Source organism: Thalassophryne amazonica, chromosome 16, assembly GCF_902500255.1.
Source record: "Thalassophryne amazonica chromosome 16, fThaAma1.1, whole genome shotgun sequence".
NCBI lineage: Eukaryota > Metazoa > Chordata > Actinopteri > Batrachoidiformes > Batrachoididae > Thalassophryne > Thalassophryne amazonica.
Genome location: NC_047118.1, coordinates 8,112,260 through 8,131,801, shown reverse-complemented (window position 1 = coordinate 8,131,801; position 19,542 = coordinate 8,112,260). Strand labels below are relative to the sequence as shown.

Genomic DNA, 19,542 nt, shown 5'->3' with positions numbered 1-19,542 from the left:
ATAGTTTTTATTCATCTTTAAAATTAATGTAAAACTAGTTAGTTAGTTAAATACATCTAACTTAAATCCAGTGGCTTTGTGTTATTACTTTTAATTACATTTTTTAAGTAATTGTGAATATTTTGGGGTAATAATAAACTTTGCTATAAAATGTAAAACCAGAGACGTCATAAAATGTCTTTACGTTTTGGAAAGATTTTGATATACTTGTACTGATTGGTTACCTGAAGGTGAATGTACATATTATAGTAATATACAGTTCATTTTTAAAACCTGATGTATTGTTTGTACTGTTGAAATCATACACTGTCTATTTGTAACCTTTTATATTTGTTCAGATGTATACACAGTTTTCTCAGTATTATTCTTTCCCCTCTTGTTTTTCTTTTTTCCTTTCTCTTCTAAACACCCACGCCTAGCTCACACGAAGGACATGCCATTTACCTGCGAGACGTGTGGGAAGTCATTTAAACGCAGCATGTCTTTAAAAGTTCACTCACTCCAGCATTCTGGAGAGAAACCTTTTCGTTGTGAGGTAAGAAACACTTTGCGGTTACATGCACAAATGATAACTGGTATGCATGGACAGATTGTACATCCACCCGCCACTTTATTAGGTATACCTGTTCAATTGCTCATTAAAACAATTACCTAATCACCCAAATATGTCACAGAAACATTACACATTTGGATTTATAGACATGGATAAGGATCTGCTGAAGTTTAAAACAAAGGTCAGAATGGAAAAGTGAGCGTGGCATGGTTGTTTGTGCCAAATGGGCTGGCTTGTGTTTTTTAGAAACTGCTGATCTGCTGGGATTTTCATGCACAATCATGTTGACTTTTTTTTTCTTTTCTTTTTCAAAGAATGGGAGGGGGGGGTAAAATTGACAGCAACAGTTGTGTGGGTGAAAATGCCTTGTTGGTGGCAGAAGTCAGAAGAATGGCAAGAGTGGTTCAAGTTGGTTGAAACCAGGGTTCTGCACAGAAAGAATTGAGTGATGGATGGTGACGCACCGGACAGCACAGTATATTCTACAGTAACATCCATAGAGCTGTAATACTGAATAGTTCACCTTAGCCATCATTGCAGTGCCACCACCATTGTGTGTTACCGTCTGACATTTATTTCACCAGTAAGCTCAGGGGTAATACAGATGCTGGAAGTGATATTTTGCAAAATGGTGATGCCATAAATTAGAGCAAGGACTAAAAATATAAGAACTGTTTTTTAAGAACCATTTCAGCAAATGGAAAAGCCAAGTGACTGCTGTCCGATTTACAAGAAGTCACTTTCTGCTTTTCAGTTTTACAGACTGATCACGGAGGTTTATGACATGCATCTGGATTATACCAAAGGAAAATCTGATGGTGATACTGTTAAATTTCCAAGTTATAAAATGTTGGATAGATGTGCTTTTGAGGTACAGCAGACTGCTGGATCAGCTGTGAGAGCCAAATAAAAAATTTTAATGTCCACACTCATAGACAGACACACAGAAAAGACGAAAATAAATGTGCGCAGTCAAAAATTACGTCTAAAAAATGGTCACAGAAGAGTGTGAAATAAAACATACATTCGGCTCCAGGCTCACCTGGGGGGGGTGGGGTGGGGGGGGGGGGTGACTCTTCTCCTGCTCCACTCCTGGAAGTAACACATGTGACAAATTACAGGATTATATTTGTTATTGGTGTCAAATATTACACATTACAGTTGTGGAAATGTCATGAAAACATGGATCCACCCTTCCTTGTATCAACAATTCGGGCTGGTATTGGTGTGGTAACAGCGTCATATCATATCATGTCAATATGGAGTATAATCTCTGAGGAATTATTTAAAGCACCATGTTGAGTCTTTATGAAGGATTGTGGCAGTTCTCAAAGCAAAAGGGACGTCTAAGCAAGTTCTACCAGGGTTTACCAATTGAAGCCTCCAGGGTGTGTAGGTGACAGCAGGCTTTAAAAAGTCTCCAGTGGCTCCCCCCATTGTCTGCTTTTCATTGGATCTAATTCTTGCTTCATACATATTCAGCAGAACAGGAGTTGGGATTTCTGGTTCCCAACGGCACACGGAGTCCATCATGGGACGGCATCTTCAGAAACCACAGCAGTTGGTAGAGTTACCGTATTTTCCGGACTATAAGTCGCACCAGCCACTTTATCCATTATAAAGAAAAATAAACCATAAATAAGTTGCACTGGGCTATAAGTCCCATGGACATACAGGTATGTTAACTTAACATGAAAAGTTCAGATGATAATATTGTGACGGCTACCGTTTTCGGATGCATATTTCACCAGTCGTAACTTGTAATCTGCAGAGTATGATTTTCTTTTTGGTGGCATTTTTTCGGGCCTTCGCCGTTGTCTTAAGTTATCAGTAACGTTGAAATTTTTATTTTTCTATGGTAGTCAGAAGTCACAGGAACAGTCACACAAGCCTCGAGTGCCCTCTCGTGAGCTGCATTTTACCTACGGGTATGTTTGTATTTTGCGGACCACACTGCGAGCCGAACCATGCAGCACCTACCTGCGCAGCTCATGACCACCCAGCGGTGTCGATCCAGCTCCTTCCAAGTGCAGACGCTAATCCTCCGCCGTCGCTCAGTGCTCCCATGCAGCTCTCAGCGTCAACTCTGCTCACACTGATATCCAAGGGTTGAAGCTGTTTTGTTAGCCGTCCCGGAATAAACACCACGTTCGTCTGCTTCAAACGCTTTTCACAATCATCGACGCCAGCTCCTTCCAAGTGCACACGCTAATCCTCCGCCGTCGCTCACCCAGTTCTCCCACGCAGCTCTCAGCGTCAACTTAAACACTCTGCTCACACTGATATCCAAGGGTTGAAGCTGTTTTGTTCACCATGCCGGAATAACAGCAAGCACCGTGTTCGTCCAACGTTCTGTTCTGATTGGTTATCACGACCAGCGTGACCTATAGGACGGTCGCCATACTACAGTGCCCATGATGCATTGCATTTCCTTTTCCGGTGGCCATTTTAAAACATAGATCGACTCTGTCACGTAAAATTGTTTTGTTACAGTAAATTAATTGAGATCCTACCGGTATATTTTTCATTTATAAGTCGCACCGGAGTATAGGTCGCACCCCCGGCCAAAACATGTAAAAAAAAAAAAAAGTGCGACTTATAGTCCGGAAAATACGGTAGTTTGTTCCCTTCAGCAACCAGAGTCTGATATGACCTTCGCCTACTGTGGAGCATTTGATGAAATCTGGTCCGGTCAGTCGCCTCTCCTGGGCTCTGTGTCCTATATCAGGGACTGCATTTCTCCTTCAGTCCTCTGGGTGATGGGTAGACCTGGACATGTTTACCTGCAGGCCCAGGGGACCCCTGGTGCTGTGGTGGCTTTCGCTGCCTGAGGATCTAAACTAAGTATAGATGTCCAGGCTTTTTATATGCCTGAATATTCAGGAGAAGATTTTTGAAACACTTATCCACTAAATTTTAACCATTAATGCCCACTGGTGAGGTAAGGTCATCCACTGCACGCCCTAAATGACCCAATCTTTTTCCCCCTAAAAGGATATTTTAATCCTAGTTTTTTTGCTGTTGCTCTGTGCCCCACAGACAGGGACAGCATCACTTCCTAAAATTGCATCTCTTCAGTCAGCAAATGTCTGGCTGAACACTGAACAGTTGCTCAGTCTTCATCTGGCAGGTTTCCTGTTTAAGCCCTGACACTTCACACGGATTCATGGCCAAAATTTAGCAGACATCTTTACTTCTTTTTCTGAACAGCAAAAATTGCTCCTATTCTTATCGTACACATAAAAGAACATCGGCTGTCACTTTTCACTCATGGTAATTAATTCACAGCTAATTTCTTTCAATTTCCAAACCTGCAATCATATAAAATTCAGCTTTATTGCCCCCACTCTTTCAGTTCCTGTGCCCCCCTGACATTTATCATTTATTTGTCGGCATCCTAATAAGCACCAACACTGTGATTCTTTTTAACAGGCCAAGATCTAAATACCTGAAATATCACAAATGGTAAATAAATGGATTGCATTTATATAGTGCTTTTCCATCTGCATCAGATGCTCAGAGCGCTTACCAGTTATGCCTCACATTCACCCATTCACACAAACACGCTCACACACCAGTGTCAGTGTTCTGCCATACAAAGCGCTCACTACACACCAGGAACAGCTTGAGGATTAAGGACCTTGCCAAAGGGCCTTTAGTGATTTTTCCAGTCAGGCTGGAGTTTGAACCAAGGATCCTCTGGTCTCAAGCCCCAACGCTTAATCACTAGACCATCACCTCCCACTGTTCAATGTTCAGTATCCACATCTTATGTCTTATGGTTAATGTCCCAAGTCTCATAACCAGACAGGAAGCACAATTACTCTTGTGTGTATGCACAGCCTAAACCATGTCAAATATTGGCTCATCAAACGTCGGGTATTCACCAGTTAATGGAAAATAAATGACTATAGAACTAAATGGTCACTGTTGAAGCTTTGAAAGCACAACGTGTGTTCCAGTTGTAACCAAAAGCATTTCTCACTGCCAAAAAGACTAACGTAGGTGCAGAAGTGGTGTCACTTCCAAGAATATCTCTGCTTTTGAGAAGGTTCTTGCAAATAGGACTTTTTTAAAGCAATAATTATCAAGGTTGATTACATATCAATGTCGATTTATTTATTTTTTTTTTTCTCAGACGTATCAGTACCTACTAATTATCTTCTCCATGTCCACATTCACTGTTGACAGATCCAGTGTTTATTTCCACCAACAGTCTTAATTTCCACTCACTTTAATAGATTGCACAGAGAACATGTGTGGATGGGTGGAATGGCTGTAATTACATGTCACTCTACACTATACTGTGTCGTCATATGCTTATTAGGAAAGTATGTAATTGTATATCACAATCTTGTCCCTCAGTTGTCTTTATTTGAACACAAATTACATCATACAGCTTAGTTTGTTATTATAATGTTTATTCAACCAGAGGTTTCATTTTTAGCAAAGATCAAACCCATGCAATGTACATTTGGGTGATCTTGTTGCAGTTTGGGAATCAGGAAGGTGGAGGATCTCTATTCAGGCATTTTCGGTTTTCATGAGCAAGCCTGATTTGTCAGTCTTCGCAATACTGAACCTAAATTCTGGTGCCCTCCACACCCTCATAGGGCGCCTCATGCCGTATGACTTCTGGAATAGGCTCCACCCCCACCCTTAATTGGAGTAATTGGTTGAAATGAGTGAGTGAGTGAATGAATGAAGTAAAAGCTGTAGAAACTCTGTTCCCTTAAAATGTGTTTATCCTGAAGTATTTAAAAAAAATGTGTAGGTTAAAGTCTTCCTATAATGTGACGCTGCATTAGAAAAGAGCAGCAATGATTAGTAAGTGAAATAAAATCTTGTTCAGCAGGAGAACAATTTGCTGATTTCTTAGCTGTCTCTATCTTGTTTTATCTTAAACTAGGATGTGATTGCAAAAAGGGTTCTATAAAAAAGGTAAATGGTGAATAACTCAGTCAGGTGATTTTTATTTATTGCTTTGATCCCTAAAATTACATTTGTTTATTGTGACTGTGTCATCAGAGTTCCTGCCTACTGCAAGTTTTCTATCACCTGGCTTCATGTATGCATATGCATATGTACCAAAACGCACTCCCACTCGAGTATTAGTCACATCTGTCCAAAAAATGCCTCGGGGGGGGGGGGGGGGGGGGGGGTTGTCACATCTGTCTACAAGTTGCATTTATTTTTGATATATGGTGGTTCTGCTTCATGCAAAAAGAAATAAATAGAATTTTACTGGTGTAGTATTTATAACACAAATGCAACGTTAGCAAGGAGAAGCTATTGAGCTAATTAATATTATTGTGTAGGAAATGTTAATACTAAACTATTTACAAAACAATTAGGTGTCAAAATAAGATGCAACACATTATTTGTGCCACTCAAAAAAGCAGTTCCTGTCTAACACAACACAGAGAGGTGCATCACAGGCCTGACACTTACACGGTGTGCCACTCCTGTTGGCTACCGAGAGACAGCGTTGGCACCTCAATCTGCCTTTAGTGGCTTTTTGGCAAGGATCTGTGCCTATCTCAGTTGGCACAGGAATGTGATTCTGGCTCCTGCTCTGGGGGACACCTGTCTTGTCCGTGCTACAAAGATGACACATTAGCTCCACCATGAAATCTTTGTGTGTCATGGGCTCCACTTGCTTGACACCGCTTATCTCATGGTGAAAGATGAATGAATTTGTGGTTGCAATGTCAAGGAATTGCAGCAACACAGTCCTGTACCAACGCACAGTTTTTCTGTGGGTGGAGTAATACTGGATGAGCTGTTCGGACAGGTCGACTCCACCCATGTTTTTATTGTAAGCCACAACTGGGGTAAGACAGGGAATGTCTTTCACTGTATATCTCTTCCATCCTTCACCCTTCTCTGCACTGTCTCACCTGAAAATGCAGGATGGATGGTACAGCACACAGGCACATGATTCATGACCACATAATAAGACAGCCCATGCTCTCTTGTGGTCACAGTCTTCCCAGTGTAGATGGTAAACCTGAGTGTGTACCTATTGCTTGACTTAGCCAACACAAAAATTTCACCGCCATTTAGTTGGCTTGTCTTTCGTATATTGTCATTCCAGTTTTTGCCTTCATCGCCACCATTCTTTCATTCTCAGGTTGTAATAAGGCTGGCAGGCATTGAGGAAGAGGCCTGACTCAAAACAGTTTGTCATGTCGGGTGTTTCTTTTTTTCTTGTCTTCATAGATCTTCCACCTTAATATCAGTCCATTTCTATTTTTTCCCTAATTCCTTGTTTTTTTTTGCAGCATTTTTTGTGTTAGTGCAAATTGATCTCTAACTGTTACATGTTGCAAAAAAACAACAGAAAAAGGTCTTTTGGACTTTGGGGTGTAAGCATATCAACCTGGATTCCTGGTGTTCTCCCTGGCTGGAACCTGCTTACTGCTGGGGTAGTGTCAGCATCCTCCTCAGTTTTCCAGGAGCCACAGCTGGGGCATAGCTCTGCTGCACATGCGAACGCAGATCTCGATCTGGAAACTGAAGCGCGCGATCCGATCCTCTGTGCAGATCTCGCTGTGCATGTCGGTGGATCTACCTGCTGTCGTTGTTCGTTCAGAACAATGAAGGCTTTGTTGTAAGAATGCACTTCATCATCAGAACATTGCTATCTGGTTCAGATTCTGACGATGCACTGCACACCTTGTCTCCCTCAAATAAAAAAAATAAGTTGAAGCGCTTGCTCCACATTCATAAGACGCCTCATTATTTTTACATACAAAACAAAAGACGACAACACTACACACTAACCGCACACGCTAAATGCACTCCATAACAGACTAAATACACACGGCAAATATCTCTCCCATGCCAAAACTCTCTGATCGCTGTCTGCTTTTCTGTCTCCACTCTGAAATCACCCTCAATGTTGCTTCCCTCAGCAACAGGGTTTGCATTCTCAACCAATGATAAAGAGAAATTCGTTTTTGTTTTTTGTTTTTTAACTTGGTTTCTACTGGCACAAGAAAGACTGAAGAAAACTCCCCTTTGTGCGCATCCAGCACGAAGTGCACAACCATGTGGGGTCTGTTGTTGCTTGGTGATTTTGTGATTGGTTAGCTCCTGTGTATTAATGTGCATGTTTTCTGAACACTTCTTTTTGTTTTGTTTGATTTATTTACTTTGCAGAACTGTGACGAGCGATTCCAGTACAAGTACCAGCTGCGCTCCCACATGAGTATTCACATTGGACATAAGCAGTTCATGTGCCAGTGGTGCGGCAAAGACTTTAACATGAAACAGTATTTTGATGAGCACATGAAAACACACACAGGTGAGCAGTTGATCCTCTGGAAAAAGTCACTTGGCTCAAATGTTCCAGTGGGCATTGGTCTAATTTAGCCTTTTTTGTTGTTGTTATTAAAGAAACATTAACAGAAAAGTGACTGTAGAATGTTCAGCGGTATTTCTGCCACAACAACTGCACTCTTTTCTTTTTTTTTTCTTTTTTTTTTTTTTTATTTATTTAATCTTTGCCAAACAGCAATGTTCTTGGATTCAGTCAGTCATTTTAGGGGGCTGAACAGTGCAGTGGAGGCGCAGAGTTTTTCCAGTTTCCATAATGAGAGGGAGGCTTTACATCAAAGAAGAGACTTGCATATATTGTGGCTTCTGACTGCCAAGACGCATGCTGGATTACATCCCTTTGATTTTCCTCCTCTGCTGCACCGTTATTTCCAAACCTAAAGTGAGCACAGCCACCCATATGTTATTCACTGGTTTTCTCCAGTCATGCCTGTCGTGGGTGGACATGCTGCTCTCTGTTGGCTTTCACAGTTCTATTTGTGACATGTAATTATGCTAGCCGCTCTTCTCCCTACCATTAGCTACCAATTTAGCCTTCTGTAGTAACAGACACACCCAGTTATGCCCTGTAATACTCAGAACACATTAAACACAACTGGCCCGAGTGGAGTTCAGAGAATTCGCTTGGTTTTTCAAATCTTCTGGCCGCTATGATATAGCGGCTACAGACTACTGCCACATTAGCTGTCAACTTTTGATATTCAGCTAGTTTGAAGGAGCTTCATGCATAACGTGCTGGAATAAGGCATTTAGAGAGCCCTTCAGCGGCCTGTTAATAGGTGGCTGTGTGGGTGGCAGCGCGCACATTCAGTGGCTCCATGGAGGGAGTTTAATGAGAGCAGCCTTCCAACAGAGCTGCTGCTCTTCACGTTCACATCTCCTCTCCTCAAAGTGTGAACTGTGATAGCTTCCTGTGGAGTGGGTGGTTTGACAGCAAAGGCCTTCAATTCAAGGTGAAGAGTATTAGCATTTTCCAGACATAGCGGATGGTCTCTGTAAAGGCAAACGGTTAATAATAGTTAACTTGGACCAGTGTGTTGGCGGATGTTTAAGATATGGCAACTTTTAAGTCCATCACAGTGGACCACAAAGGAGCTGATTGACGTTTTGGTGCGGTTTGTCTTCCCCACTTGGTTTCAGTGCGGAATGTTCACGGTTCAAATCCCACTCCTGCCACATTTCTCCGTGTAATGTGGAGTTGCATCAGGAAGGGTATTTGGCATAACTCTGTGCCAGTTCAACATGCAGATCCACCATGGATTTGCTGTGGCAACCACGAGTGCAAAACACGGGAGCAGCCAAAGGGACTTATTATGCATGTCTGTCTGTCTGTTTTCTATTGTTAGCACAATATCTCAAGAACCAGTTGACCATTTTCATTTATATTTAGAATAAGTGTGTACTCGGGTGATCCCGTGACACCAGTTGATTACGGTGACCTTGGGGTCAATTTCAAGGTCATAGCGAGATATTCAAGATATTGTTGTCAGCCTTGTTAGCGTGATATCTCAATCAGTTGACCAATTTCATTCATATTTCGCATAAGGGTGTACTTATGTGATCTCCCCACTGACACCAGTTGATTAGGGTGACCTTGGGGTCATTTTCAAGGTCACAATGACGAGATATTATTGTCACCCTCATCTCAAGACCCAGTTGACCAATCCCATTCATATTTAGCATAAGGGTGTACTTGGGCAATCCCTCAACATTTTGTATTACTGATTTTTGGGGACTGGGGTGGCGGTTGGGGGGGATATGTCATCTCCTGATGACTCTTGTTAAAACAAGCAACACGTGTAAACTGCATGTACACACTCTTCACTGTCACCTTTTAAATATGAAATTCAGAAGCCATGCAGTCCTCTTTCGTTCACTTGTTTGAATACACTTGAGAATCAGAGGTGGAAAATCAGATGGAATGTGAGTAAACTGTTGGTGATGTAATAAGGTCCCATTTAGCACAGCATGTGATGTCTTCCCCTTGATGTGGATTATGACGCAGTGATCAAAACACTCAAAGGTGTTGAAGCAAAGATTGTCGTCACTAATGCACAGTACTGACAAAACTTTGGCCCCGTTCTCAAGCATGTGGTATCAATGCATTAATTCCTGTGTGTGTGTGTTTGTTTGTATCATAATGTATTACACACACACACACACCCCCACTGGCTTGTTCAGCTGAATAGCTGCTGTCCTCGACAGCACATTCAGTGCATCACTATAAATACATGTCATGTCTAAAGTTTTTTTTTTTTTTAATCTTATTGGTGCGAGCAGTGAGGGATTTTATCAGCTGGGTGAAGTTGACGGGTGCAGAGACAGACTGAAGCAGCAGTGGGAGTGCATATTTTTCAGTGCAGCTCCCCTCCACATAAGCTACATCCCGTGAGCTGCGTGTGAAAAGTGACCGACATACCTGGAATCCAGTATTAACATCCAAACCAAAACGGATTTGCAAAAATGTAATTCAGATCACATTTCAATTCACCTACAAATGAGGCTTGAAACAGATTTGGAGAAAAGCGATTTCAAGCAACTCTTGACTCTGTTCAGATTAGCAACATGAAGTCAGATTCAAGTCTGATTTTTGCTGGCAATTTGAACAGCTTGATCACAGATCTCTAGTTTAGCCAGCATCCACCAGGGGGCAGACACATCTATGGAATATTAGACAAAACAAAGTTGCTTTTTCCATCAGTGTGGTCCATCAAAGTTCATCAAATGTGACGGGGCTTGTCTTTTTTATATGTTCTTTTAATTTATTGAGTTATAAAATTATAGCATTTGTTGTTTTTGAGTTATTGTGTATACCGGCTGCCTAGGATAGTCTCAGTCACAAACGCACTCACCTGTGTTTTTTGTTACCAGCACTTGGAATCGTCAGAGTCCCTCTGTACCTCATGTGTTCTTTCTGTTTTTACTGATGCAGGAGAGAAGCCTTTCATTTGTGAGATCTGCGGGAAGAGCTTCACCAGTCGGCCCAACATGAAGCGCCACCGTCGCACCCACACTGGTGAGAAGCCGTACCCCTGCGAGGTTTGTGGCCAGCGCTTCCGCTTCTCCAACATGCTCAAAGCACACAAAGAGAAGTGTTTCCGGGTCACCAGCCCTGTGGTTCTACAGACCAGCGGTTCAGCCGTGCCTCTCGGTATCTTTGCCAACGCCTTCTCATCCTCTCCTGGCCACGGACCCTCAGCTCCCTCCCCAGCCGGCACCTCGGTGCCGCAGGGCCTCAGCCCCTCAGGAGGGCCCATGACTCAGCGAGGCCCAGTCGGACACACGTTCTCTCGTGTGCAGCATCACTCGTCCCACTCTCACCACCATTCCCACCTTGCAACAGCTCAGCAGCACCTTTCAACAGCACCCCAGCATGCACCGCCCCACTCCCACCACCATCTTACTGTGCCTGCAGTACCCCACCTCCCCCCTCCACCAGCCCTTTTTAAGAGTGAGCCCCTAAACCACTATGGGCATGAAGACAGCAGCTATCTGCACCACATGGGCCCCCCTGAAAAGGGCTCTGGAGCCTCACAGCACCTCTGAACTGTGCTGCAGGCTCGTACCAAACCTCGCCTTTTTACTCCACTTCTCATAGTCCTGCCTCTGTGTGTTTTTTGGCGGGGTCGGGGTCCTAATGGTGGGATACGGCTCCAGGTCAGCTATCAATACATCAAGCTAAAAAGCTCAACGTCCTCATCTGTGTTTGTGCAAAAATATTCTAATTCTTCCCCTTTGAGCACACATTATTAAGGACTTTAAACCCCTTTTCAAAAAACACAGATTTTATGAGCTCGTGTGTGTGTGTGTGTCTTTGAACTGTTTGTTAGAAAGTCTGCAGAAAATGGTTTCACTATCTGTAAAGTATTTCCTTTTCATCCCAAGCTGCTGATAGAAGTCGCCGTAGGTTACCTTGTATGGGGTTAAAATTGTCTCAATATTTGTAAATGCATGCAGGGTGATCTACAAATAATCACTGATTTGTAAATGTGTTTAGATATCCACAAATGCAATTTTCATATTTGTAAATTGGTCTTTGTAAATAATGTTGTATTTCCAAATATAAAAATTAATTTGTAATAAAAAAATACATTTGTAAAACTGGAAATTGTCTTTGTGAATTGAGTTTCAGCATTTGTGGATCACCAATTACACGCATTCATCGTTTTCCTCTGACGTAATTTTGAGACATTCTTTTTGCGAAATCCACGCAGATCCACAAACAAATGCCTACTGATTTGCAAATACACACTCACTCACAGGAAAGCGATGAATGCGTGTAATTGGTGATCCACAAATGCTGAGACTGAATTCACAAAGACAATTTCCAGTTTTACAAATGTAATTTTTAAAAATTTTTTATTTTTTTTTACAAATTAAGTTTTATATTTGCAAATACAACATTATTTGCAAAGACCAATTTACAAGTTACAAATATGAAAATTGCATTTGTGGATATCTGAACACATTTGCAAATCAATTATTATTTGTAGATCACCCTGTGTGCATTTACAAATATTAATGAGACAATTTTAACCCCATATACCTGGGCTTTTTCGGCCATCAGATCGTCCTTGAACTTTTCCTCTTTGTGTCATCTTGACTTGATTGCACATTGCGTCGCGTGTAGGTCCTTCCCATAGCATACTCAAACTCTGTCCTCCATGTTCTACTCCAGAGCACTGGGCCGCACACAAATATATCATTGTAGTACCTGGTTCTGCCTGATCTTTGCTCTGTCCTTAAGCATAGTCCAGGCCCTTCTATCACAGGGACGAGATGCGATGTTGCTAGATAGGTTTTTGTTAAGGACTGTGGATAGAGAACTTTTGAATTGGTTGTTTAATCTTGGCAGTCTGAGATTGATGTTAGTTTAATGGTGCTTTCCATTCTGGGACATAATGCATTTCTTAATTTTGTGCTTTTATTTTGAAAGTCTAATATTACAGTTAATTACGTCATACAGATCTAGTCTTGCCAGCCTGTCTTTTTTTTTTTTTTTCTATAGTAGATCAAATATTTGAGTAGCTATTTTATGATGGACAAAAGTATATTGTATATGCAGGACATGTCTGAGGTTCTCCCACTCAAGCACATACAAGACCAAACCGTCAATAACTTACTACTTGCGATCGGTGTAACCTCAGCTTTCAGTATTGGTCAATAAGTACTTTCAGAGAACAGATGACTGTCGGATACTGTCACTGTGAGGGGCCGGACTCGTGGCTCTGTCAGGATTTCTCTCCACTACCCATATCCCATCCTTCGCTGCTGTCAAAACGATACGGGTTTTCACATTAAGGGTCCTGTGATGTGCACACTGTACACAGCAGAGACCTCTTTCTTCACAGTTTCTTAAACTGCAATTATGCATATTCCTCTGGGCCTGTACTCCATGGTTTGGTGTGGGCATCGTGATGTAAAAATGTGCTTTTGTCTCCCATCATACTTAACATAGTGGACTTAACTCCACACAGACAAAAATATGGTTTAAACCCGTTGAACCGTGCCAGAATGATAACTGATGAGTCATTCGTCATTATGTCCCAGATCGCTCTCCCTGTGCGGTTTTTAAGCTCATGAATGGTATTTAGGTAGATGCGCTGATGTTAGTGTGTCATAGGAAACGTCAGTGCTTATACAACTTGTAGGATGAGGAATTTTTGTATAAATGAAATGAATTCAGCCCAAGAAATTACTTTTGTACACGTTGGAGACGATGTTGTGAATGTTGGTTAGGTGACTGGCAGGTGTCGGCGTGAATGTTTTAGCTTGATGGAAGCAGTTTTTTCCTCCTTCGGCTGTCAGATGAGTGCTGAGGAGAAATTGCGTGTCAGTTTGTATTTTCCCCAGTGCTCTTGTACCAAAAGCTGCTTTTACTCAGTTGTACCCTGATAGATGTGTAGTTGGGGGTACTTGAGTTTGGCAGTAGCAGTAAATTTAATGCGACTGTCTTTCTGCAAAAGTGGCGGCAGTAGATTTGAAGTGGTTGAGATCAGTCATCTTGATTTGAGACCTGCAGCGACAGTCCCCTCAAGAAGTATTGGAACAACCCTGTGGTCACATTAGCTACAAATGAGAGCAACGAGAAGTTGGTGTTTGTCACTTGATGGATGTTGCTGGGGCGTGGCCCCAGCTGGTGGTTACTTGGCATTAATGTGCCTGGTGTTTAGTGATGGATTATAAAGGATGTAAAATCCAGACACTGCCACTTTTAGTTTTTGTTCACCCCCAATGTTTGACTCCTTAACGGAACCAAAGTCCACTTGATTTGCTTCTTTCACAGTGATGTTCCTGTAATGCTAGTTAGCATGCTAACCTCTCCATAAGATGTCACTTTACCTTTTCGCTTGATGTTATTTGTAGCTAATGGCCTAGTTCAAAAATAATGAAGCCAAAGTGTGACATAACCATCAAAATTTAAAAGTGGTCTTTTTTGTGAAATGTTATCATTTTAGGTATGGTTATATATCAGAGTTTCAATATTTCTATTGGTCTCGGTTCAGTCATTGCTAGAAATTATCAGTGCATATATACTATAATGTGCTAGAGCGTAACACTTGCGACAACAGTTGGAGGTATCTTCTTTAGTCTGCAGAAGTATGAAACAAAAATTCTGTCCATTATTTCCTGGTATTATTGAACATGAAATATAATTATTCTATTGAAGCAGAGTAGGAGATATAGCCTAGGTTTTGACACACATAAATCAAGAACTTACGCTTGCGTTACGCTTGCGACAGTTTTACCTTGCTTTAGAAACATGTTTTGTCTAGGAAATGACATTACTACCTTTATAAAAATGTATTACTGTGTTAGTATGAAGCACAAACAAACTGACAAAATACAAGGTTATTTCTTTAACATTTAACTTTAAATGACAATGCTAAATATCTGTCACACAAAACTGATGAAAAAAGTGCTATTTTGGGGGTAAATTTCGTGCATATCTGTGGAACCGTGAGGAATTTTTCCATGAAATTTTCAGTACCTGTCAGAGACTATAGGCAACTCACAGATCAATCTGGATGGTGCTAAATAAAATAACAGCTTGTTCATGACAAATGCAATGCAAATCAGCAGTTAGGCTTCATTATTTTTGAACTAGGCCTAATGTGACCATAGGGTAATGCTAATTTGTTTTTGCTACGCTTTGAAGACATTTGGGTTTGAGATATAAAGAGGAGTATGTACTTGACTAGATGTTTTAAACACTATAGAGCTTAAAAACCTTTTATATCCGTCCTGCAGGTTTTGCATGAGCAAATGTATTGGGGAGTGTTACTTACGGATCTTAAACGCATCCTATAATTGTGGTTCTGTCATGACTGTACGTACTTTTTATTGTTGCATTTCACTTGGGAAGACTGCAGATGTTAAAAAGCATAACCCAATATAAAGGCCAGACCGCTATTTATCGATGAAAAGTAAATCATTTAGAATCTGAGGTCGAGGGGAAATTTTGAGGCATTGCAGAAACACTGAGCATAGCTAATGCAAGAATCTGAAATAGCCTGAAAAATAGGAAAAACCAATGTGCTGTGCAACGGACATCAAATGGGTTGACGATAAGGGAGGGGAAAAAAACAGCTGGTTATAGAAACATTGTTCGAGCTGTGAAAATCCCCAGTGACCGTGACTACCCACAATCCAACACAGAAACAATATATAGACATCATACTGCAAGATGCAACCACTTACTCAGCAGTAAAAACTGGAAAACAGATTACAAATTCCATAACAAACATACAAAAACACAAGGACACCATTTCCATAACTTCATCACCAAATCTATCCTTCCCTTCTACAATGTCTCAGCAAGATCTAAAGTACAGGACCAGGTTTGGGCCTTGTTGAGTTCTGGCATACATGAGATTGCAGACATTCTCTGTCTTTGGGCTGTGCACAAAACAAGACATTTGAAAGCGTCGTTGTGGATTTTGGATAACATTGATCAACTTTTTTTTTAATGTTTTAAGGATCTAACAACTAATACAGAAAATAATTGATTGATTATTCTATTCTGAACGTCATCCTTTGTTGCAGCCCTTTGATATTGTTGGGTTTTTTTAAATCCAAACCAGTGTCTCTTCAGCAAAAACAAGCTGTACTTTTTGTTCCGTTACTTTCAGAGATGACTGTATTTGTTGTTTGTTTTGCTTGCAGTCGGCTGTTATCACCCTGTCAGAACAGGTTCACTGATGTGCTTCAACCTTTTGCAGTACTGATCTTTTTATCTTTTTATTTTTAAGCCTTGTCATTGTATGTATTCTCTGCACTTTACTGCTGCGTGAGGGAGGGAGGGAGGGAGGGGGAGGGATTGATGGTGGGACAGAGTGCAGTATTGGCTGCATGGGAAAGGGTGGAGGTGATTACTTTGACTATATGTTTTAGGGGGGGGGGGGGGGGGGGGGGCGCAAGGAAAGGAGGAGATTCCTGGTTCGAGGCGGGTTGTGTGGAAGGGACCACAGTAACTAAGAACTTTTTTAGTATGTGCATACGTTTTTAACTGTTTCCGAAAGACATGCACTTGTGTTCTAACATGGACATCCCCTCAAAGTTAAAGCAATGCTCTTTTTTTTATAGACACTAGCTCCTCCAGTTGATGTCTGAAATTATTATTATATTATTTTTTTTTTTGCTGCTCATAGAGCATCTCCTCTGTTGTCCTGTCAGGATCTTTCCATTTGGAAGAAGTCTCCTCCTCCTTTCTTTGTTAAATAGAAAAGCACTTTCTACTAAAATTCCTAGCTAGTTAAGAAAAAAATAACGTATATTCTTTAAAGATGTTTTAAAAAAAATCAATATACTTTTCCCTTTGTATTTTTAACCACTTAATGTAGCATTGTGTATATTATTGTATCTGGTACAAATGTGCAGCTTTATAATGTCCCGGTTTGTTTGTTTTTGTGTGTGTATATATATATATATATATATATATATATATATATATATATATATATATATAAAATCTGGGGTTTGAGGAGATGTGGTAATGTTGGGCCTTTTTTGATAATGTATATTATACCTGACTGCTAACTTTGAGAAGTAAAAACAAGTAGCCATGGTTATCACACACGTTTTCCTCCTTATTCTCAGACATTGTTGAAAGTCAACTGTAATCTGCAAAAGGACGGGTAAAGTTGAATATTTAACAAAACGTCAGTCACAAAGTTCATTTTGGTGGACATAATGTTTCATGAGAAGGTTCAATGAAATGTTGTATTCCAGCTGACTATTTTAACTGCACAGACGTTTGGATGAGAGGTGCTATTTCAGGTTTGCAGTGGCAGAACGCCTGGAACCAAATGTTTACTGGTTAAACGTAACGCAGGAGATGCAGCAGATGACTCCTTTTTTGAGAACATTAGGGTCTTCTGTTAATTGAATGTGAAATGCACAAACGTCTTAAAATGACAGTTATGATGTTTTGACAGATGATCTGAAAGAGCGTTGCAGCTGGTTTTATGCAGTGATCTCGTTACGCCTCCAGTTCTTTTAGATCCACCAGCTGAACTGCTGCACCAAGGAAGAAAAGGACAAAAATGGTGCTTCACACACTCAGAAAATACTGACTCATTGGATCAATGCAATTCAGTTATGAGCAGGATTTCCATCTAATAAATATTTAGTCCCACCTAAATTAAATTATCTTGCATGGATGTGCTGTGCATACTTTCTTCTAGATGCACTGTAAATATGGAAGTGTGTCAACGGTAGGATTGTGGTACTAAAAGCAACGCTTTTTGCTATATCCGGCCATTGCAGAAAATTACAGCATGCACATGATAGATGCAGCACACAATGTTGTCAAAAATGGACATCGCTCAACAAAAATGTAGCATTCCATGTCTGCATAAAAAATTTCTCAGATCTAAAGCATGGAAGTCACCTGAAATGCAGTTTGCACATGAATGAAAGGACAAAATGCAGTAAGTGTTACATTTCCCAAAATATGCATGTGCATGTGGACAAATGCCATTGGTGCTGGAGCTCTTTGGAGGATCCTTGGGTACTACAGAAATTACTTTTTGTCCAGTGAATAGTTAATTAAAAAAGTAAGCTCAACAGTATTGCTTGTATTGTGAGGGAACATCAGCTGTGACATTTTGGCCACCGTGCATTTTCACTGATGGCTAGAGAAGTAGGGCGGGTCCATGGTTGACTTTGCTGCAGCAGATAGTAGGGGGTCACTTTCAAGAAAAGGGGATGGATCAGTTGTCTGTCTGGGTGGTTGCCATCCAGGATCTAAGGCAGTTCTGTAGCATGGGTGCAGCAACTGACTAACATTAGAGTTATGATCAGTAAGGGCCCTGTTACACTTAGTAAAAATGAACAGGGATCACGCCGAATCAGCCGGAATGGGGGGAAAAAAGCCACAGCAGTCAGGAGGGACAGATATTCCGACAACCGTATATGAATGCCCGTCACTACTTAGAATGTGGGTGGATCCCTGCCGTGTCTTGCTGCTGGAATTTGAATGACATCCAATCCATGAATTGATTACATGTCAACCAGATTATTACAGTCATCGCATCACTGACCTGCAGACCCACAGCAGTTATTACCGGAAATAGCCACCAGTCTGTGGTGCATTGCAGTGCACCCATGATAAGGGGACCCTGACTTATATACATCACTCCATATATTGGATAAAATACAAAATCCAGAGGAAAGGAAAGGCAGGTCTTGACATTAAAGCATTACACAGCGGCGGCAAGTCCCCTCGCTCCCCACCCCCCATCACAGTGTGCCCCATCTCTTACTCTCCAGAAAATCAGCTGTTTAGCGGACAGCAGGATGCTCTGCTGTCCAGACGGGCTCATGCACACACAGCAGGGTGATCAAATCAAATCAATTTTATTTATATAGCGCCAAATCACAACAAACAGTTGCCCCAAGGCGCTTTATATTGCAAGGCAAAGCCATACAATAATTACGGAAAAACCCCAACGGTCAAAACGACCCCCTGTGAGCAAGCACTTGGCGACAGTGGGAAGGAAAAACTCCCTTTTAACAGGAAGAAACCTCCAGCAGAACCAGGCTCAGGGAGGGGCAGTCTTCTGCTGGGACTGGTTGGGGCTGAGGGAGAGAACCAGGAAAAAGACATGCTGTGGAGGGGAGCAGAGATCAATCGCTAATGATTAAATGCAGAGTGGTGCATACAGAGCAAAAATAGAAAGAAACACTCAATGCATTATGGGAACCCCCCAGCAGTCTAAGTCTATAGCAGCATAACTAAGGGATGGTTCAGGGTCACCCGATCCAGCCCTAACTATAAGCTTTAGCAAAAAGGAAAGTTTTAAGCCTAATCTTAAAAGTAGAGAGGGTGTCTGTCTCCCTGATCCGAATTGGGAGCTGGTTCCACAGGAGAGGAGCCTGAAAGCTGAAGGCTCTGCCTCCCATTCTACTCTTACAAACCCTAGGAACTACAAGTAAGCCTGCAGTCTGAGAGCAAAGCGCTCTATTGGGGTGATATGGTACTATGAGGTCCCTAAGATAAGAAGGGACCTGACTATTCAAAACCTTATAAGTAAGAATAAGAATTTTAAATTCTATTCTAGAATTAACAGGAAGCCAATGAAGAGGGCCAATATGGGTGAGATATGCTCTCTCCTTCTAGTCCCCGTCAGTACTCTAGCTGCAGC

The 19,542-nt window shown here is 41.4% G+C and overlaps 1 protein-coding gene across 1 annotated transcript in view; it reads left to right on the top strand.

The window, feature by feature from the left end:
* Positions 1-11,563, top strand: part of LOC117528091 (zinc finger protein 652-like) — a 52,401-nt gene extending 40,838 nt beyond the window's left edge. The window contains exons 4-6 of the mRNA XM_034190623.1: positions 420-535; positions 7,718-7,862; positions 10,827-11,563. Of these exons, the coding sequence (XP_034046514.1) occupies positions 420-535; positions 7,718-7,862; positions 10,827-11,440 (875 nt within the window). The 3' untranslated portion in view covers positions 11,441-11,563. The remainder of the gene's footprint in view (positions 1-419; positions 536-7,717; positions 7,863-10,826) is intronic.
* The last annotated feature ends 7,979 nt before the right edge of the window (positions 11,564-19,542 follow it).